Source organism: Haliotis asinina, chromosome 10 (assembly GCF_037392515.1).
Source record: "Haliotis asinina isolate JCU_RB_2024 chromosome 10, JCU_Hal_asi_v2, whole genome shotgun sequence".
NCBI classification, from domain to species: Eukaryota; Metazoa; Mollusca; class Gastropoda; order Lepetellida; family Haliotidae; genus Haliotis; species Haliotis asinina.
The window spans coordinates 6,841,267-6,864,109 of NC_090289.1; the positions used below are offsets into that span (position 1 = coordinate 6,841,267).

At 38.4% G+C, this 22,843-nt stretch overlaps 1 protein-coding gene across 1 annotated transcript; it reads right to left on the bottom strand.

Annotated features, from left to right (window-relative positions):
• Nucleotides 1-7,145: 7,145 nt before the first annotated feature.
• On the bottom strand, nucleotides 7,146-22,681 carry LOC137297993 (GTP-binding protein Rheb-like). The gene is made up of 8 exons (XM_067830010.1): nucleotides 22,512-22,681; nucleotides 18,451-18,522; nucleotides 15,023-15,090; nucleotides 14,552-14,634; nucleotides 13,664-13,720; nucleotides 12,707-12,754; nucleotides 10,993-11,074; nucleotides 7,146-10,039 (listed from the first exon to the last, which is right to left on the bottom strand). The coding sequence occupies exons 1-8, from the start codon at nucleotides 22,558-22,560 to the stop codon at nucleotides 9,950-9,952; spliced, it is 549 nt and encodes a 182-aa protein (XP_067686111.1). The 5' UTR covers nucleotides 22,561-22,681; the 3' UTR covers nucleotides 7,146-9,949.
• Between the last annotated feature and the right edge of the window lie 162 nt (nucleotides 22,682-22,843).

Consider the following 22,843-nt stretch of genomic DNA (forward strand, 5'->3'; position numbering starts at 1 on the left):
AGAGCTAAGCATTAGTCTAGCGTGAACACTTGCGCTCATTACTATGTTAGTTCAGCGTCGTTCTTAGCAATATTACAGCTATATGTCCGAGACCCATTAAAACTCGAGTCTGGACCAGATAATCCAGTGGATGATATTGAGAACAACTATTCACGTGTACAATGACCATCGACCAAGTGACCGTGGTATCCATTCGGTCGTCTTTAACGAGCAACTCAGGTTGTTGTGGATTATTCAGGCCCAAAGTCAAATAGGTCCCGTGACTTTGTAAATGTTAACCTCTTTTGGGAAACAATTGTGCGAAACGGAGTAGGCGAACCATGCATCACAATCAGTGGAGACATTACATTACATTAAGCATGGACACAAACTAAGTCAAATAAGATAGTGTACTGATCATGTTTCAAAAGTGTTTTTTCTTTCTTACAAAAATTGAAGGCATAATCAACTTTGGTGAATATATATCGACCACAGCTCCCGGTGAGTATGAGTGAGTGAGTGAGTGAGTTCAGTTTTGCGCTGCACTGCAATGTTCCAGCTCCGACGAGCATGGGTTGCTGAAGAACAGTTCTAACCCGGAACTTCAAGGACATCCAGTCTGCATGTGAGGTAAATGACGACTAAACAGACAGATCTCAGGATGACATGATGGTGGTGTTGTTAAAATCTGAAAATGGCATTCTCCAAACCAGGGACCATATGCTGGTGGGATCTTATATGCGGTGGTACATGAATGCAATGCCGTCGTTTGGTTGTCTGGTTGCTGCTGAACGCCGCGCAAAGACGTATTGCACTTACATGGAAATACGTATAATAAGTATCTGTAAATAATCGACTCTGGACCAGACAATCCTGTGACCAACATGAAGACCACTGATCTATGCAATTGGGATACGAAGAGATACGTCAATCAAGTCAGCGAACCTGACCATCCGATCCCAAAACCAATTCTAACCTCGATCTTCACAGGTCTGACGTTAGGAGTCGCGGTCGTCAGTGGTTAGTCGACAACCCATCACTCTTTGATCAAGCGACGTCTCCGGAAATCTGAATCTGATTGTCATGACTTACGTTGACGATGACGACATGGAACGTCAATTTGCAAAGATAGGTAATGTTGGCTTCACAGGATTACCATCGAGAAGGGTTTGTTGGTACACGTATTGGTGGCATCACGAACCAATATCCACCTTTCTCATTGTTAGTACCATTTGCTTTCTGTTAATTGGAAGATATGGTGACTGGAGCACATGATCCCAGAGATGGTCTATGGATGACATGTCTGTTGAAAGGGTTGTGCATGACATAACATTGCCGTTGTTTGTAGCAAACAAGTCTTGCAAAATGGGGATATGGTGCATGTAGGCAGTGTAAGACTGGGTATTCATCAATGATAACAGACTATGTGCTCTGCTAGCCTACATATCATTATAAAGCTGCCACTGACAAATTTTGATCTCCTCCCAGGGAATTGTTGTTCCTCCCAGATCTTGGTAATTCCTTGCTCCGCTGTAGGCTCTGAACAACTGGAACCTGCTCTCAAGTAAATCACACGTTGTCAGATCAGAACTGTCAACTTTAAATGTCTCGTGCCTAACGTACAGGTGACATCCTACGTTGACGAGGCGACGTCATAAATCAGAATGATTGACAGACCCTGATACAATGCTGTCGTTCGAAATAATCGCCGGCCCGGAGGACCAGTGCTGGTGGTTATTGTATCGGGCCGGCAGTTTCAAATATCTGCAGGTCCTTGTTGCCTTTAGTAAGTTATCTGTCTTTTTCTGAACTGGAATCTTTCCCTTGTTTTTTCCCTTTACGAACGTTCGGGAATGATCCATGATCCATCATGTCACGATAACTTAGTGTCAAATACTGTTTTTCAACGCTTTGCGCATAGGTGCATCTTTGACCGGTTGTAACGAATAAAAACAGGGGCCATAGGGTTTGCTAATTGATTATGTAGAAACAGTGGGAAACTCTACAGTGTAGTCTATTTTGTTTTTACTGGTTTGACAAAATGGGTCAGCAGATTTCATTCAGGGCCTGCTGATTTTAATGCTTGCCTGCGGCCGCAGGCCCTGATGTCCAACTGGCAAATTGAAGTATTGCAAACACTGCTTCCAAGCACAATATGTACAAAGGATAAGGAGGAGTATGTTATGTGGATGTAAAATGCAGACACTGAGACACCCAGCAGCAGCTATGAAGAAACATCTTTCACTAAATGACACACTTTACACAACCAGATACACTCCACCCACGTTCACTGATGTACAGTAGGTTTGAATGGGACTCCGTGTGTGGTGATTGGCCTTTCAGGGGTCTGGTGGTCAAGCTGGCTAAAGCGCCAGGCTAGTGATCCAGCGATGTTAAGGTTTCGGATCAAGCCCCCCCTTTGACAACAACCCCTGTGTCACAACCCCTAGTGTGCAGCACACAACCCTGTGCACCAAAAAGAACCCAGGAATCCGTTGGTATATGACCATATGGTGGCCACATGCTTACCTGCATCCACCCAGTTGTGGGTACAGCAACTTGCAGTAAACCTGGACAATGTGCTTTGTCCCAGTCCACCAAGCTGTGAATTGGGTACTTCGATAGGATGAGAGAGCCTCAATAAACTCAGTGTGCCTAGTGGCAGCAAGTGTTGTATACTCCCCAGGGAGTTGAGATTGATAATAGTATCCGATGGTTTTGAGGGAAACAAATACCAGTGCCTTGAGAAAACCCTAGTTGCATGGATATGTGCACTTATTACTAACAACTTATTACCTTATTTGTATCCTTGTGACATCTGTCTTTTCTTTCTGTGGTTGCGTTGTCAAGTTCATATCTTTTAGTATTAAGTGAACAAATTCTTCAAAAGGACAATAGCTCTTGTCTCATAAAAAATATGCTTTTACACTCTGGTATTATAACACCGGTTTCATTTAACTGCACTAATAGAGCCAGAGACTTTGTCATTAAAATTTAAACCACCTTTGGCCACCATATTCAACAGAGAGAGGGAACAAGGACACAGTAGACCACCTTTCAGAACATTTATTACTAATCCTAAAGACAAAGTCTTCTACATAAATTTATGTACAGGAAATTTTACAAGGATTATGATGAATCAGTGTATCATACACAAGCAAGGTTTCTCTTCAATCAATAAAAGCCACTATGACAGATATCAAAGTCTTGGATTTAGGTACATACTAGATTCATCACAGGAAAGGTATAACATAACTGTATGTCTTTCAGGAATTCCACCAACACCATTTTTAGAACTGGTAAAATCATCAAAACATTAACTTGTTCATTATATATATTTATTAAGACCTACATGCACCAATATTCTGCCAATCAACCTGAAGAAAACAAGCAAAAGTCGCTTTTGCCAAACTTCAAGTTAATGAATGAATGTTGATTGAAGCCAAAAACAGCAATATTCCCACATATCACTGCAGCTTGTAATTAATCAGCTTCTGACCAGTCAAGCCAGTGGTTGAAAGCTTGAGCATCACATCAAGCCATCTGTGTAGAGTCACACAGCCTAGTTAACTGGCCAACCACAGATACCTATAGGTTGTATGTCAGAGTCAGTGACTTTGCTACAACAAACTGTGAGTCACACATACTATGATTAGTATCAGCAAAAATCCACCAGCAAACAAAATGATTCACAATGTTGTACCGAAGTTCTTTTACATTATATATCATTATGTTGCATGTCTGTTGATAATTTGGGTATTAATAACAATGTTTCACCACAGGGTTGGTGGTACACATTAAACCTGGTAAATCCTAATCTATTCTTTTTTTTCACAAATCCTGACAACAGCTGTTACTCTAACACTTGACTCAGTGATAGAAGCATTCATATGAAAATAAAACAATTTTCAAATCATTACACTTGTCAAATATGACATGGAAACATAATTAACCAAAAACACAATCTGCACAGTGTAAAATGAACACTAAATTCTATTAAGTGATATTTGTTTCAAAGGATTATATTCAAATAAAAGATAAGAGTTTGTTAATATGTATTAACATGGTAGCTGATAAACCATCTATGATTGGGATATCTTTTTTTGGTTAAAATGTATGCACACTAGAAACATGCCCACTGAAATGGCATCAAGGCCACTGAGTTAACAGAGGTAAAATAAAAGCAAAATATCTGTAGGTAATTAAACATACTTGCTGATTACTGTATTGAGGCATATCCTTCTTGTTTTCCAGAGTTCTATTTACAAAAGCAAGAATGGTTACCTATCAAATACATTTGAACTTTTGACAAAAAATAGGAACTTGAGCATTAACGGTTCTCCCTTGCAAAACATCTAAAATAAAACCAAATGCGTAGTATTCCTATCAATGAATGGTGTGTTCATGTCCCATTTCAAAACTATTTGACAAAATAGCACTTGATTATTTCCAATTAAGAAAACATCTGATGGCCTTATAAAACCAGCGTCATAAAGTCAAGTTAGTCAGTCCAAGCCATATAACAGTAACCCAATTTTTTCATGGAACCAGAAAATCTTTCAGATAGGAACACTCTTTTCTTTGTCAAAACATTTTTGTAAAACAATGAAGCAATGAAATCAGAAAATGCATAGTTCTGTGGCAGCCATTGTGTAATGGGGGAGGCTACTCTCATTTAAACCCTTAAGGTCAAGGCTTTAAGTATCTTTGCCTGAAATATAGTGGCTAAATTTTCAAATGTGTGAAAAATAGGTCATAATTATTCATGACATATTCACATTGTATTACTTCAGTGAATTCTAGTATAAATTTGTAATAGCTCCATATATTATCACTGAATGATTTGTCTTAAGTGTAAGGTACCTTAATACATTCATTGGATAGGTTCGGCCTTCCATCTGTGACACACTGATGTTTGGGGAAAGCCAGTGATTCATCATCAACGTTTCACATCACCTAGAAGTGTATGTTTGGTGGCCAACTCCAAACTTCAGCATCAAGCATTCCACTTTAAAGTCTGGCACCACAAGCAATTTAGACTGTGAATTTCAAATAACCTATGCTTTCACTCTTTGAAAGATCAACATATGAACAATAAATCACTTCATTGAAATACTGGCATTCATATAACTGTTGAACATTTCCTGGTTCCCACTGGACTGCACTATCACACAAAGAATGCAGTTTGATGGCTTTCAGGTTGGTCTCCTCCTAATCAATGTGGGAAAACCGTAATGTATTTAATTGAATGTTAGATATGATATACGCAAAAACAATTTAGTGAATGAAACACAAGGCGTCATGACCAACAGACAAGCATTCACTAGCCACAAATATGGCTTCCACAGTTACCTGGTGCTCACCCATAGTGTAACACATACAGAAATGTAATAATGGAATATTAGTAATCCTGATGAACAATGTATCATACCATGTCCTGACGGTTGACTTTCCACTGTTTCTTGTTTTGTGTCACATTTGGTAATATTATATCACAGTGGCAGAGTTTTATGTGAGGGACATTTTATTTCACACATATCTTTCCTTAGAAAAAAATTTCAGCAGTTCTCTTTCTTCCGCTAAAATTTTAAGATAATACAGAAGTTCATTCATGCCTCAGGCCATCTTAACTTCATTAACTTAAAGGTCACATGCAACCAAAAAATCAAACATGAATTAAACACAGTTATCACTTATTTATGACATATAATATGCATTGCCAATTATGAAAAACCTAATAAACAAAATTATAAGGGTACAATCACAAATCAAAGTGCAATATTTTGTACTTGGATCTACTACGCTTGAAACAAAGGACCCGGGATATCAAACCCAAAAACTCTGTTGTGTGTGCACTCAAGTATAATGAAATCTTTTCATTGGCTGGCTCATTTGCCGATAAACTTAGCCTGCACTCTGTTTATGGTGCATGAGCCCGATAGGTGTTAATTTCAAATTGCATGTGGTCAACAAGCAGGCCGACATATTGGTGTCAATAAACCAGGCATTAAGTTTTCTCTCTGACAGAGGCTGCTTATCACAATCAACATGTTTTTTCATGGAACAAGTAGATTATATACTTGTTTGTGTTCACAACCAAGATTAGACGACTGCTCACGACCTCTTACTCCGGGCATGCATAATGTTTCAAGCTCTGCGAACCTGTTCGCAGCGTCTACGTATGGGTGCAGCAGAGCACAGATGCTGAAACCACTTTTTACCCCAGCACTGGTGGAAAATTAGTGAATCATTTGATTTCAAGGGCTTTATTTCATTGCAATTTTTGTCAACTTTATAGGTTGAATTTGCATTTTTACAGTTTTGTTCCGTTAAGTGCATACTGAAAGGTATCAGAATCTGCAAAGCTGTTTTACGTTGCAAACTGGAGACATGTTAACTGTTATATATTTGATTAGTAGAGTCAAACCCTACACTTGATGTATCATGATCTATTATTATATTCTATAACATAAGTATTTACACACTGATATATACTACTGAAAATAAGGAACACCCACTTTTTTCACATCACTGAAGTGAATCTGTCATTGGAGATAAGATTTACTGGGGGCTTACGAAAGTACTGGGTGACCCTTTGCTTTGTTCTTGCAGGATATCCATGAAAGAAAGAAGGTAACTGTATCAGCCAATGAAAGGATCCTTTATCATCAGCTCCACAACCACAGTACAATTCTAAGCCACATCCACTACAGTGTACCCTTGTCATGTTGTACTCCATTTACCATAGGTAAACACCTTATTGGGACATGATGACATGTAAATACCCCATGAAAACCCCATCCCTCTCACGACAAGCATGGGTTATTGAAGATAAATTCTAATCTGGATCTTCATGGGTCGTTGATGTTGAGAGGAATTCTCCCAGTGATGCTGACCTATCTTTTAGTGAAACTGTCTGGGAGAGACTACAGACAAAACTGGAAACAATGAACCCATGATAATAGTTTCCTGGCGTGCCCAAGGGAGGCAACTTAGCACTGTAATTTGCAATACCTTCTAGGACTAGATTAAACAAAGGACAATTACGTCACATGACAGAGCACCAATGTAACAAAAGAATAGTTACGTGTATAACTATTACTAGTGATGAAATCAACACGTGTCTTTGCATTTCTAAATTGATACTTTGTAAACATGTAATCATCTTTTCTGGAAGAGTTATGTTGCTATGTTAGCATAGCTCTTTATTACAAACCAGCATAGCTCTTTATTACAAACCATTAACTGATACACTTTTCAAAGAGCATTAAAAATAATGATACATTTCCATACATATGTCTGGGCACAAAAAAGGTCCCATAAACCACATCAATATCATCATCATCCTGAGGTAAGGGAGTTAACTGGCTGTAAAATCTACACAACAGCTGCCATATAGTTTCCAAACAAGATGTTGATTCAACGCCATGATTCTGATTGGACTGTGTTAGCCTTGTACAGACAAAATACAACTGAAATTTCAGCCTTGTTTAGCAAGGGTGGAAACTGGACATTCAATGTAGTCACAGGCATTTACTTCCCTTGCCTCAGGAAGGTGCATAGGAAACTGGACATTCAATGTAGTCACAGTCAGTTACTTCCCTTGCCTCAGGAAGGTGCATACACTCTGAAACTGAATACTGGAATCTGGAGTACAATATCACTAATAAGGACAAACCTCTGGTTATATTAAAGATATCCAGTTGATTTGACTTGAATCAGTTATTAATGTCACAAACAGCAGAAAACATGATAGACTTCTGTGAATGTCAAAGATGAAACTCAAAGGAAGCGCACTTTTCAATTAAAGTCAAACAATGTGACTGATAATAGATAATAAGGACCTTCAATAACATGCAGTATTACATATTCAAATTGTGAAACAGTGATACCTTCTTAAAAGTAGCATTCCTGGACTGTTACAGTGATACACAATATTTTGCAATCTTTAGCACTACCTGGCATGATCAAACATTGGTTACCACCACTACTGCTCAGGTTATATTAACAGTGTTTTATGTTAACAATGTTTTAAGAGGGTGAGTGAGTGGGTTTGCAACACTTTTAGCAATATTCCAGCAATATCCTGGTTGTGTTCACCAGAAATGGAATGTCACACATCATATCCTTGTGGTGCATCACACAGGGGCAGCAATTCTGCACCGTGTATTGAGTCTGATCAACAGACAATTTCAACGTTATTATCCTTGATACAAAATACAATTTAGTTATCATCCTTGATGAAATCTCTGCCAATGCCCCATGATGCTTCAGTCAGCAGTTCACTCAGCAGGCTGTGTGCCTCCATTCTGCATAGTTATCACTTGCTAATGGCTCGAAACACAATATACATTTCTCACATGGCAACCACTGCACAACATCTAACTTGTAGTGGTTCTATTCAATGAACTAAGCTCCTGTTTAATAAGCATAGCCTCTCCATCTCACACATAAACATTTTCTATTGAAGTTTTTCCCAATTCCACAAATTCAAACCAATTCAATGTCCACAGAATTTTCAAAGAGACATTTTCACATCCATCCCCCTTTTCCCCCAAAGGATCAACTGCCTATTGATCAAATTCTTTAAATAATGTACAGTGAGCCCCCAGATACCTGGACCCCAAATATTAAGAATTCACCTTCACCCTCCAGTCAATTCTCCTGAAAAACCAATCTCTTAAGTCATATAAGTGACTGTCTTTACTAGATATTTGTTTTCTGTTTCTGGACTTATCTGACTCAGTTATCCACATGAAGCTTTGATATACGCCTGACCATGTGAAGTGAAGTGCGAGTGTCCACATGATTTGACATGAGACAAACTCTGCTCATCCTAATTCATGACCTATCAGCAGGCTTGTAAATGGTTTCAACAATGAAGCTTGGGAGACAGATATCCAGACATCCGGATATTCAGTTATTAGGACGATTTCTGCAATAATGAATGTGTCCAGATATCTGGGGGTCTCAGTGTATTTGAAAACCAAGAATTACATCTGACATAAAGCAGTATACATAATGTGAACCCAATTAAAAAAGTAGTCCAAAATTGCTGTTCTCTAGACCATGAATAGTATGAGTGAGTATGATTTCATGTATCTTTTAGCAATATTCCAACAATATCATGGCGAGGGATACCAGAAATGGGTTTCACGCATTGTACCCATGTGAGGAATCGAACCTCCGTCTTCAGCTTGATAAGTGAAATGCTTTAACCACTAGGTTACCCCACTGTCTTAGATACTGAATAAGATACATCACATTTGCATAAGCAACTTGCTCTATTGAGATCCAGCTGGCACTGACAGTGACTAAGAAAAACCTAACAAAAAAGTTTTTGTTCATGATTTTGATAAAAGATGTTTTGATCTCTTAACACCTAGGAAGATAAAGGTTTGATATATTAAACCCTTCATACATAAGTCAATTCAGAAAAGGTATCTGAAAAAGTTACAAAGTCACTCTGGATTTCCAATCATGAAAAAGATTTTGTCATTACTAAGGCAATAATAGAAGCGCTGTGCATAATTGATGACAAAATGTTATATACAATCAAAGATATTCACAAATCAACACACAGGTAGCATAATTACTTAGGATTCAATGAAAGATGGAACTAGCATTTCAGTATCATGTTTATACACTTTTCATTACAAAATGAAAGAGATACAATTAAAATCACACTAAAATTATATTAAAATACATTATACTTAGACAAAAGATAGCAATGAGTTTAAAGTCAATTATTTTCATCAAAATATTTAATAAGAGAGTAATATCATATCAGACAAATGTAAAGGAGAAAAATTACATACTCTTTTATATATATATAACACCATAAGAAATGACAAGATAGTGTATATGAGACATATGTTGCCATGGTAACTGTAGACCCTCCTTGGTTCTGACCGTCCTTGTCTTTTGCAGAAGCATGTGATATGATGTAAAATGTATTACTACCAGTAGTCTATGATAACACACATCCACTCTTCTGTTGCCCTATGTTTTCGGAACGCTCCATTCTTGAAATGATGCACTTGAATATTTCTTCCACTCTCTGAAATGGTAAGCAAAATATATCCTCTATGTCAACTCAAAACATTATCCAGTAAAGTGAGTGAGGGAGTGAGGGAGTGGTCTGTAAATGATCAAGTCTGGACCAGACAATCCAGTGATCAACAACAGGAGAACTGATCTGCGCAACTGGGAACCGATGACATGTGGGTCAACCAAGTCAGTGAGTCTGACCGCCCAATCCCATTAGTCGCCTCTTGCGACAAGCATAGTCATTTATAGCAAGCATGAGTTGCTGAAGGCCTATTCTACCCCAGACACATTCACAGATCTCATCCATTAAAAATACCAAAAGCAATATGATGATTCAGTGCAAACATAGAGCATAAAACGTATGAATAGTTTAAAATTAGTGACAAAACTGCAAGCATATCCTGGACTAAGTGAAACATATTTATCTGGATATGCAGGGGTTTATTGTCACATCTCTGCACATCATGGAACAATGCAATACATTATGTTACAATGAACGAGTCTATTATTCTAGTGCTAGACATGATAAATTATGATTGTAGTCAACCTTGTCTTACAATGAAAAATACGTAGCATTGAAAGCTTCCTTCAAATACTTTGATGTGCATTGAAAACTTTGTCACTATGTCAGATGACCACTACATATGTGGGGATACTGAAATGCTAACTGCAGTATATTTTTCAATATTTATCTGACAAAACCTAGTCTTTTAAATTGTAGCAAGTGTAGCCTCTTGTACAGTAAATAACACTTGGTAACATATTGTCTCATGAAAACTCATGAAGCACTGGTGCATGCATGTGTCGTTTTCCCCTAAAAGGCATCATCCATAACAATATGAATAATCTTGAGTTAAAACATGGCTAATACTGTTTTACTTGATGAAAAGCATCAATAACTGTCATATTTTCCTGTTAATAGTATCATTCATGATGAGATTATGTACAGATTTAATATCCCACCTGATTTTCTTTTGCTGAAGATTCCAGAAATGGTGCCTTCCAGGAATCTGCTAATTCTTTACCTTTTTCAAAGGACACCTCTCTGCAGCAAGAATATACATATGTTTCCCATTTTTCGCATACAACTGGACACCATTACATGAATATCATTACATGTAAAGGTAACTTTTCTATTTAGAATGTACATCATGCTGATTTCACTCAAATGAATGTGATATTAGTTTCTTTAAAAAATCTTCACTAAACAGACAATTGTGTGTCTTTGAAACAGGGCGCAAAATGTTGCTAAACAGTCGGACTAGCTATACCTGTTACTGATCCACATCATAATTCACTGGCCCCAAATTTGAAAGTAGACACAGGTTTCATATCTTACATGACTTAAAAGTGTATTAACTTAACAAGTGGCAGTTGGGCCAGTGACTGGTGATTTACTGGTCTGACTGGATCATTTCTAGCCACAGTCAGCAGCCAGTAGTGATTTTGCATACTGCTTAGAAAAGAATGTTTGTAATTACTGTCTGCAGCAGAATAACTAATAACGATTATTTAGCCTGTGCAATGTGTGATTCATTCAATATAAGTTGACAAAAATCCATGTGCCTCCCCTGGTAAGTGTTTAATGATACAGCACTAGAGCAATCTATCCTGACGTGAGGCTCATGATGTTGTGCACTGATAGGGTGTTTGATCCATACGAGTGAGTGAGTGAGTGAGTGAGTGTAGCTAACTCTGCTTTTAGCAATGCCACCGTGAGGGATACCAGAAATGGGCTTCACACATTGTATCCATATATGAAAACGAGCTGGTATGATGAGTAAATGCTTTAACAACTAGGCTACCACCCTTCCATATGATCATAATGGTGTAAAAAAATGCCAGAAAATCAAGATCGCATATTTTCCAGTATTTTCCAACCGGCTATAAATAGCACACCAATAACATTCACAGTACACTCTAGCCTACAGGTTTCTGCTCTACAACAATAATTGAACAGACAATCCAGTGGTCAACAGCATGAGCATCACTCTACACAATAGGGATAAGATGACATCTGTAAACCAAGTCAGTGAGTCTGATCAACCAATCCCATTAGTCGCCTCTCATGTGAAGCATGGGTTACTGAAGACCGAGAAGATCCAGGATGGACATGTACATATTCACTGCTGTTTTCTCATTTCTGTGGTACTGGGATATGCTGAACATGAGTTGGTATAGACTGTGTGTCATCATGCCTTCCTTGACAGACTGGACAGATGAGTACTGACTGTGACGCAAATTAACACGTCTCACTCATGAAGTGAGTACTTATAGTCTCTGTCATTTAATTGATTTTATGCACGCTTCTGTTACTGTTATGTAGCTTCATTAAATCATCATCTACTTTGAAATTACCATCATTGACGGCATATATGTTAGAGAAAACACTTCTCCTCAGTTTTAGTTGACAATATAAAACCATCAGGGCCAGGAAATCCCTTCCCCTCCAATTTTACATTGTCTACCATAACCTTGGAGGCGTGTTTTCTCCTATACATATTAATCAGTCGCACGAATATTGTATCAGTTTTCTCTTTCCTATTGTAATAAAAAAATATACCAAAAAACAAAACCAAAATCACCAATCTTTGGAAAGTTAGAAAAAAAAAACACAAAGAAAATCTGTGTTGAAATTACAATTGTTTGGACCTATAATACTCTGTTTAACACCTACCTTTCCATTCTAAGGTCACTTTTGTTTCCAACCAAAACCACTGGAACACTGAAACATCAACAACACAATAGAATGTCAACAATAAAAATCTCCAGATCAGTTCATATCATTTACTCCTTGACTTTCCTTCATTCTCCATACATGGAGGTTAGCTCATCCCTCATATATCTTTGGTAGTATATGAACAAAGTGGAAATTTTGACTATATACTTATCCTATCTCACGACTTGCACCTCTCTCAAAAATCTAATGAAATGTATTGGGCCAGCCCCTGCTTCCAGGCAACCTCTAAGACACTGTCATGTGGAGGGTAAAAAAGGTAACTGAAGCAAATACTCACAATTTGTTTGAACGCTTAGTACCACAACATCACTTTATGACTTTCACTTCTTACCACAGTAAGATCACATAGATGTGTACAGGTACTTAGGAGCATGAACGCTACAAAGCGTAATACTTCAGGAATGACTTACTTCTCTGACATAATTGCTCTAAAGAGCAGAGGACAGTAAGTGAGGAGGTGACTCTCCAGAGTCTCAAATTCAATTGAGTCCAAAATATTCGTTTCTTAGCTTGAAAAGCATATCTCAAACAAAAGAAAATCATGTCCACTTCGTCAAGTGACAAGAAAGAGAATGAGTAAACAAGGTAATCACATGGGTGAGGAAGTGAGAGAAGTGCACGTCATGAGATAGGATAAGAATAAATATAGGAATGCTGTGTTTTCCTCAAAGATCAAGATAGTGTTTAGAGTACCCAAAAGTACCAACTTTGCTAGTTACACAGAAGGTACAACAATGTTTTACACAGAGTGTACCACAGTACACAGGCTCAGATACAGCTTTTTGAGAGAGGGGATGGACAATATTCACAAAAAGTAGGGGTGCACACTTCATTTTCAATAGTCATTCAAAAGAAAGGTTCCGCATGCATGCATGCACGCAATTCTATACATACATGTTTGTTCCCTTCATGTCCAGGATTCTGTCATACACAAACTTCACCACTTCAAAGCTGAAAATAATTAACAACACTGTCAAATACAGTTGGACAATTCAAACAGTAACACAGCCACATGATCATATAGTCCTGAACATATTCAGGCAAAACACTGACAGGTACTGTGATTTGTAATTAGAGATATATGATTATGAGATATAAATTCAAAGTAAAATTCTGCACAGGTCTGAAGAGCTCTGCTCTGGAAAAGAGCACTACTACCAATTTCAGTCTAAGTCAAAGTTGTTGCCATGGAGATGCCTAAAATATTTTATTAAGAATTCCAAAACTACCAACAGGCACCAGGAAACCACCACATCTATCTATGTGCCAAGTTTGGTGAAGAAACATTCAATGGTTTTAAGAGTTCTCCTCTGGAAAATCAATTTTAGTCAAAGTCTAACTAGTTGCCATGGAAAAGCAAAAAATATATTATTCAGAATTTTAAAACTATCATAAGGCACCAGTACACCACTAGAACAATCTAGGTGTCAGGTCTGGTGAAGAAATAATGAATGGTCTTAAGAGTTTTGCTCCAGAAAAGAGCACTACCACCAATTTCTGTCAAACTTGTTGCCATGGAAACTCAAATTCCCAAACTATCAAAAGGCACCAGTACACCATCAGATCCATCTATGTGCCAATTTTGGTGAAGACATATTGAACGGTTTTAAATGTGCACAGACGGATGAACAGAGCACATTTTAATACCCCTCCAAAACATGTTGCGGGGGATGGAAAGCTGATGTGGATAAAGCAAGGACCCTTCTTCACCAATCATCTTGATTCCAGTATATAATAGAGGGGCACTGAAAGCATTATAACACAGGCATTTGGAGCACTCACCTCTTCTGGGAGTTTGTTGAGTAAACCAGAACATAACCATCAATGTTGACATAGTAAGACTGTGGAGGTAGAGAGTATTCATCCTGTAAACAGAAGACAATAGATCCCAGTAACATAAGTCTGAAGTTAAGGCTTCTACAATAAGGCTGTTTTATTCATATCTCTTTAAAATATTTGCTCTGCCGTAGGAATAAAACCATTTGGATCATCACTATATTTACTGTTTCATGTATATTCTTAATTCCTTAGCAAGGCATTACATAGCTTGCCCAACCTTTATGAACCGTTCCTAAAATTGAGTTTTAAATGTTGGCTTCATATCTCTTTCAGACATTGCACTGATATTATCGAGACACTTCAACATTGTTCATCGAAAACATCCAGACATGAATTCAAAGCTATTAATGATATAAAAGCATGCCACAATCCACCCATAATGTAATGACATTTGTCACCAGAACAATGATGTACCTGGCCAGCAGTGTCCACAAGCTGAAGGGCAAACTCCTGGCCTCGAATAGTAATCATTTTCTGAAAAGCTGAAACAAAATGGATGCAATAAATTTCGGCAAAGATTTGTACCACTGAAAGATGAGTAAGGTGGTGCAGTTCTAAGAGTATATCAGTTTTTCTTTATCCTGACTCACGCTTATTATGCTTATCTCCTCCCTCTATGCGAAGATTGTGGAACACTTGAAATCCTTGAAGTGCCCTTCTAATTGAAGCAGACGTACAATACACTCACCCATCAGAAACCTCCCATCCCATCCCACCAATATGGTCATATGAGTCGCCATGCTTGTCACTCTCTCCTTCATCGCCCGACGAGGTTGGTTGGAGGAACTTTGGGTCCTGATACGGCGATAAGTTTTTGCTTTACTTTTGGTCCTACAATCTAAATTATGTCATATTTTTGGGGGGTGGGGTATTTGCATCATATGCATGCTCTTGTTCATGGACATCATCACCGTCTGTATCCTAACGTTGCAGTATGGATGATATTTCTTCCATCAAGTTGCCGAGTGCTCACACTCATAGATCCTGCTACAGCTGCAAGCATTCACTATCTACATCCCTCGTTCATTGGAGATGCTGTCATCATTCGTCGTTTTCATCAGATACGCCTCAGATAGAAAAGAGTGAAGGCATTCATGGAATGGTAGTCATTCCAGGGATACACAGAGACAAGAGGACCATGATGACACTTGCTGCATGGACATTGCTCCCCACTTACGCATGCACTCCACTAGAGATGGACATCGTCCACCTCCCTCAACGGAGAGTACATCGTGGATCATTAACGGTTTGGATTTAGTTTCCTGATTGAAGGATTTCATATGATGAATAATGAGGACATCAACACTTTGACGTTTCCGCCATGTGCAACAAGTGGCCAAAACTGGTGAATGCCCGAGATGTCCTCCAAGGTGATGTCCTGTAGGTAGTGATTGGCAAACACTGCATTCGATTTCAAAAGCAGCCCTCCATTATAGTTGATAATGAGCAGTTTCTTTTGCATAAACCATGTGTTGATGCCAAGGTTCTCATTTTGTGTGGATTGGAGGCTAGCGGGGACTTGAGTCCTGCTGCTTTGTAGGCTCTCATCCATACTGAGATAGTGTTGCGGAATACTGCCATAGGTGTCTCAGTACATATGCACCAATATGTACCATCTTTTGTCTACAGACTTTCACACAGTGACTAAATATCAGCAACAACACATCCCAGCCTCCATCGCTTGTTGATTCCTACGTCTTCAGATGGAGCCCTTTATGAAAGTGCCCAAGTAGACGAAGTATGGAGGATCATGTGATCGTATTGGTGGGAAGGGGAGGCTCCGGATAGTTGATAGTTTTCGTAAAGAGGGAGATAATCATAATAAGCATGAGTCAGGATAAGCATAAAATATCAATTTTATTCAGAAAATTACATTTATGAGGCAGTGTTATATGTAGTGCCACAATGTTAAACACTGGTCATATGGATCTAGAAAGGGGAAGTTAAGCATATCAGCCATGCTTTTGCACATAGAAAACATGTGCAAACATTGTGATTGTACGCCATTATTGTTATCAGACTTTGTACTATAGGCCTGTGGCGTCTGAGTACTGGAATAAAGACAATGAGTAAACTCATGGTATTGGCCAAATCCTTTCTTCAATTCATTACAATGTTATGCACAACAACAAATCATGACACTTGTAGGTCTGAAATCTACTTATATTAAATTCAAATCTATTTGTGTTTCTTTGTTGTTAAATGCCAGATTCAGCAATATTCCAGCTATACGGCAGTAGTGTCTAAATAACTGAATCAGAACCTGATAATCCAGTGACCATCACATCAATCTATGCAGTTGGCACACAATGACATTTGTCAACAAAGTTACCGATGCTGACCAATCAATCCCGTTAGAACTTGCATTCCCATCTAATATTTCCCTTATCATGCATCTAATCAACATCAGGGCTTTCTGCATCAGACATTTGTTATAAATATAGCTTCCACATTGTATTGAGACAGGTTGCCTTATCTTTCTGTAAACTAGGGCTGGGTCAGGTCAGGTAATATGGAATTGAATACCCGAATTGGAACAGAGTGCCCGGAAATGTAAGAAATATAACGTTTTGGTCAACTTTCTGAATATTTAGTCACAGTTTGACAGAGATTATTATAGAAAACCTGAAAGCATGGCAACAAGACACTGAAACTGATCTCAGGCTATTTAATTTAATGTTTAACTAATATAAAGAGTAACACCAATATTGATATTCCTCATTAAAACAGAACTTTTCATTCCTGCTGTTACTGTAACTTGCCTACTCACTGCAAAAGCACAGATAAATTAGTCATTAATAATAATCTCTATTAATCAGACAATACAAATGATATAAATGTGTCTTCCATCAATACTGAAAAAGACAAACAGTCATCTGCACTTGTCATTACAGGGTTCTCTCCCTTTCCGGGTACTTGATTCCTTGAAGTAGGACTCTATTCTGCCTGTACCCCACCTAGACTTGAGTACCCAAGTACCTGTCCCCGACATCCTGTAAACATTTTAAATACTTTTGACATTTAAGCTGGAGATACATTTTTATCACATGAAAAAAACTCACAGCTGCACTTCCTGGTATTTCAGTGCTCTGCACGTAGGAATCTTAACACCAGTCTTTATCAAACAAAAACTTCTCTGTGTGCCACAGGGTTCGCTAATTGATTTTGTAAAACAGTGTGAACCTTTGGACAGTGTAGTCTACTTCATTTTCTGAATTTAAGAAAATGGGAATGTGGATTTCATTCAGGGGCTGTAGGTTCATCTGTAGGCAAAACCAGGCCCTGATGGCAAACTGGCAAGGTAAAGTATTGGAAACACTGCTTAGAGTCCAATATTCAGGTCCTAACCTGCAGGAAATGTCAGTAACAAGTCCCAAACTGAAACTGAACATTTCCTAGTGGATGTCAATATTTGTTTTCTATAGATGATTTGTACTTTGCTCATAAACAGGACCAACGTAAAGAGACTTTGCTCTGCTTAGTAGAGCATCATTTATTAAATGCATATATATAAACATAAAATTTTTAAACATCATTGAAATTTGGAAAATGAGAACTTTAAAATTAATCCAAAAATATGAACAAAATAATGATTTTTCCCATTTTAAATACCCACAGCATATTGACTGGAATCCAAGATAGATCTATGCAGGTTTAACGTATTTAACACATATAGGGCCTTGGCATGGCTATTTCTTCACAACCAGTAAAGGTCATCCCCATGCTTAACAAGCACGCTATTCCTTATACATGTGAAGCATGTATGAATGATGCACAACAGGTAATGTAAATCATTAATAGAGAAAGACAAAAAGCAAATACAAGTTTCATACTTTACTTACTGTTTTCAATAGTTGGGTCATATGAGTCGACAAAATGGTTCTCCACAAACTGAATTGTTAATGACGATTTACCTGAAACAAACATCAGTGATTTGCACTATACATTTCACTTAATAATTTGAAGTTGCTCTGTATTGTTAAGGACACTAACCCTAACTGGACATTGCTAGCTGACTGTAGTACAATAACATACAGGTGTAGCATGCCTATTTGTCAATACAATGACAAAATTGAATTGATTTATTTCAAAAGACATTCCATCTTGATGAATAGTCATTACAAGAGTGGCAACTTTGGATGTGTGCAGCGTCAGTAAATAGTGGGTGAGTGAGTTCAAATTTAAGCCGGACACAGCAATATTCCAGTTATATGTTGGCAGTCTGTAAATAATCGAGTCTGGACCATAAGCCGAGATAAACCTGTGATCAACAGCATGACCATCGATTTGCACCATTGGGAACCAATGACATGTCCACCAAGTCAGTGAGTCTGACCACCTGATCCCGTTAGTTGCCTCTTACGACAAGCATAGTCGCCCTTTTTCAGCAAGCATGGATTGCTTAAGGCCTATTTACCCTGTTAAATAATAATATCCACAAACTGCGTTCCTGTGCATGACAATGAAAATTTTGCCAAATATGAAATTCTTGCTTTTGGTACATATATGCATCTTCTGCTCATGAAAATGTCTTGTGATAGTTGTAACAGCAGTTAATAAAAGTATTGTGCAAATAAAACCCTTGTCATTAAAAGGATTGTTCAAATAAAACCCCTTCCCAGCTGAAGTGAACAAACTGACCAAGCACGAGAATGAGTTGGTAACAGTGAATGATGAGGCTTGGCTGGCTCAAAAAATGACATAAAAGTATCTTCTTTGGGCAGTGCCACCTATTTTGTTTTAAAAGTGGCAACTGCACTGATCCCCTCAGTGGGAGGCTTACCTTTGAAAATGGAAGTCACACAAATTACAGAAACAAGTCTTCGAAAAATATTCTGCTTGCTAGCAGATTCACCAACTTTCCCACTACCACAACAACTGGCTACCATTATCGTTCCCTTTTTGTCATTCATTACTGACATCCAAAGGGTGATCAGTAGAAGCAGTGGTTCCCAATGTGAAAGACCAGGTTAGAAAAGGTCATGAGAGGTGTATTGGCACATGAAGATATGTATGACTGATGTGAAACAACAGCTGGGCTGAACTGATCAGATCACAAAGCATAGTGTCTTTATCTTGAAGGATGGAAACTCTACCATGTGATTGGACAATTTAAGGCTCGGTATGAGACAGAAGCGCCCATCATTCTTGGGCATAATGAAGTACATGCACAGGCTCTATAGGAATTGTGAAAACACCTTGCCTTGTCCAAGCAGGGTGGCACCATAGCTCACTTGATCCCTCAGAATACAGGCAAGCTTCCGCTGTCATAAATGACCTTCTGTAAGGGTAGATAGCACCCAACACTTGGTTGTTACCTTTTCCCACTCTGCTGTAAACAGATATGTGACCATCCATGGGGATGCTGGGTAAATTAGAGTAGGAATCCCTGTGACAAATACCCAGGAAAGTCAACTCCATCCCTGCTGCGTAAAGGTTGATGGGTTCCATTAGCTCCTTGCTCCAGCTACCCATGGCTCTGCCTCCTAATTTTACAGAGAGGTTGTAACCAGCCAGCAGAGCTGATTGTAGAAGAACCGTACACAGCAGTGAGGGTGTAAACCAACCACTGGAGCAGTTGCTGCTCCAAAAAGGACTTACAATCTTTCAAGAGAGCAGTTATTGGAAAGTCCATCCTCACTAATCTCCAGGGTATATGTTATGATAAGTCTCCACAATCTCCACTATACCCTGGATGCATCACAGTAGCCAATCAGCTAAGCTGCCAATCTTGCCAGTCTCAAAAAAGATAGTGGATGCAGTCGCTAAGGTTTGTTCGCAGTTTGACTCAGATTTTGGGAAAATCATGCAGACAAATTCACAAGTCTGAAAAAATATATGCAAGAACTGCTTCTACATATTTGAGAGTACCTATGCATACTTTGTGTTGTCAAGGTTAATCGGTTACATAATTTAAGAAGTAAAAGTGAGCTTTGATTGGTCCATGCAAACACACTTGACTGGATAAATAAAGGTGGTAATAAAATCATTGTAGATGCATCCAGGGTATACTGGGGATTTATTGTAACATATACCCTGGAGATTATCGAGGATGTGGAAAGTCATGCTTTACTGAAAAGGAAAGGATGACGTTACCTACAGCTGGTGCATGCGAATGAGAGCGCCCACAACCTGAGATGCAGCAGATCTTGCCGACTCATGCTCACAGTTGGTGCATGTGGCAAGCCATGTTTCAGACCTGTATAACAGACTAAACTGAGGCTGTCATCGGAAGGAAAGGCTCCAGGAAATGCTAACCTCTTGAAACTAGCAGCAACAGAACATCTAAGCCTGTACTCAGATAACAGTTGGCTCCATGACCTCAAGGTCACCTGAGGCAAACTAAGGAAAGACATTGGCTCTTGGGCTAAGACATCAAGAGGACTGGGAATTCAGAGCCAAGGGTACCCCACACCCTACCTAAACCCCCCTTCTCATTACTTTGCAATGAACTCCTGATACAGGCCTTCAACCAAATCATGAAGTGGAGACATTATTGATGCCATATCTTGCTGGAAGAGATTTGTATATTTGTGTATTTCTGACAACATAATAAATGAAAATGCACTAATAACCATCGCATCAAGAGCCTCACCACCTTTAGATTTTGATTAAGCATTATTTTATTATTTCGATTTAACGGGATGGGAAGGTGGGACTTCAACTCTAACATCACCGCCCACATCCCAGAATCCCCTAGAGAATGTCACAGGGCCTGCATGCAGATAGAGCACCTTGTGAGTGAAATCCATACACCATGTAGACAGTTGACATACATCTGGGTTGTGTTCTGTCTATCCAGGTGGAGCCTTATGCCAACAGCCAACTATTACCAGTATAACAAAGAATCATCCGTACACTGCAATACATGTCACAGTACTCCTGGTTAACAGAACAAGTGTGGTAGAGATGGTAATTCCAGGGGGGGGCATCATAACATTTTTTTTAACACTGCTATTAATGTTATATGATATTTTCAGCAGCAGAAAATGCATATATGTACCAAGGACAACCTTTCCTAAAAGAGAATGTGGTCTTAAAAGATTAAACACCCTTAGCTCCATAAATAAATTCTGAAACTGACATTTCTTTTTGAAAATAGGCACCATGGTTCTTCACTGAACATTGCACTACTGCACTTTATATTTAGTAAATATGTCAACATTACAAAAACATTCCCTGTGGAGATGAATACCAAAATAAGCCTGTGGCCATATGCTGACATCTGGTACTGTATTGACAAAATTAACAAAACATAACCAAATAGGTCATACAGAAGGGTATGGTGATGTAAATTTTGTAAAGGTGAATTCTAAAGATAGACCAAAGCATCAAAAACAAAATACACAATTGTTGACTGGCATCCTAAAAGTTGATGAATCACACCAGCTTATAATGATGAAAGAATATACATCAAAACATCACTACATATTACACCTAAGGTTGCTATCCATCCCATACAGTTTTCTGTTTATCTCAAAAGGCAAACACACCTTTGAAAATGACCTTGGCTATTTTATCATTAATTCTGATTAATGATATGCTTTGTGTTGTAACCCTCACAAAAATAAACTGCTTGTTCACATTTCAGGCATGTAAACCATCATGCTGGATGAATGCCAACACTGCCACCTCGTGTCCAGCATCTCACCCCAATACCATGACCGTCAACATGTACCATGGTTCAAATAATTGTCCATGCCGATTTAACAAAACTGCATATATCGATGAACGTATGCTACGTTCCTTCCTTAGGTTCACTCCAACCATTTTCCTAAACAGATATGTTAAGTGTGATGTGTAGATTCACTACTACAGAATCCAGGTCAGAAAAACAGCATGATCTTATAGCACTTGTAAACAAAGTGGCCAGCATTAATAAAGCTTATTAAATGACAATTACCAACAGATCTGTAGCCCATAATGGCTATTCGTCTCTGCTTGGGGGGCATTATGTCAGGCCTTTTGTACTAAACCATCCGTTCAAAGTCAAGAAAACAGTGAAAATAACCCAATACTGTCTCTGACTGGATTTTTGATGCCGGAAGTCGAACTCTTTCGTTGGAGGAAGACAAATTATCTGTAGCCTCTAAAATAATGTCAGAATGTGCTCTTTCTTTATAGTTCATTGTTTCCCAAACGTTTTGTGATGGCAAAAACCAGAAATACAATTTAATGTTTCAGTGGGACACACACTAATGCTGCATTCTTTCATTTGCGGTTCTTTGATTGAAA

Bases quoted from the DNA above. Each gene is read 5' to 3' on its own strand.
- LOC137297993 (XM_067830010.1), bottom strand. From the start codon at position 22,560: ATGCCCCCCAAGCAGAGACGAATAGCCATTATGGGCTACAGATCTGTT. The intron at 13,721-14,551 runs GTGAGTGCTCCA...AATTATTTTCAG, and splicing joins TCAACAAACTCCCAGAAGAG to CTTTGAAGTGGTGAAGTTTG. The intron at 10,040-10,992 runs GTGGGATATTAA...TTACCATTTCAG, and splicing joins CTTCAGCAAAAGAAAATCAG to AGAGTGGAAGAAATATTCAA.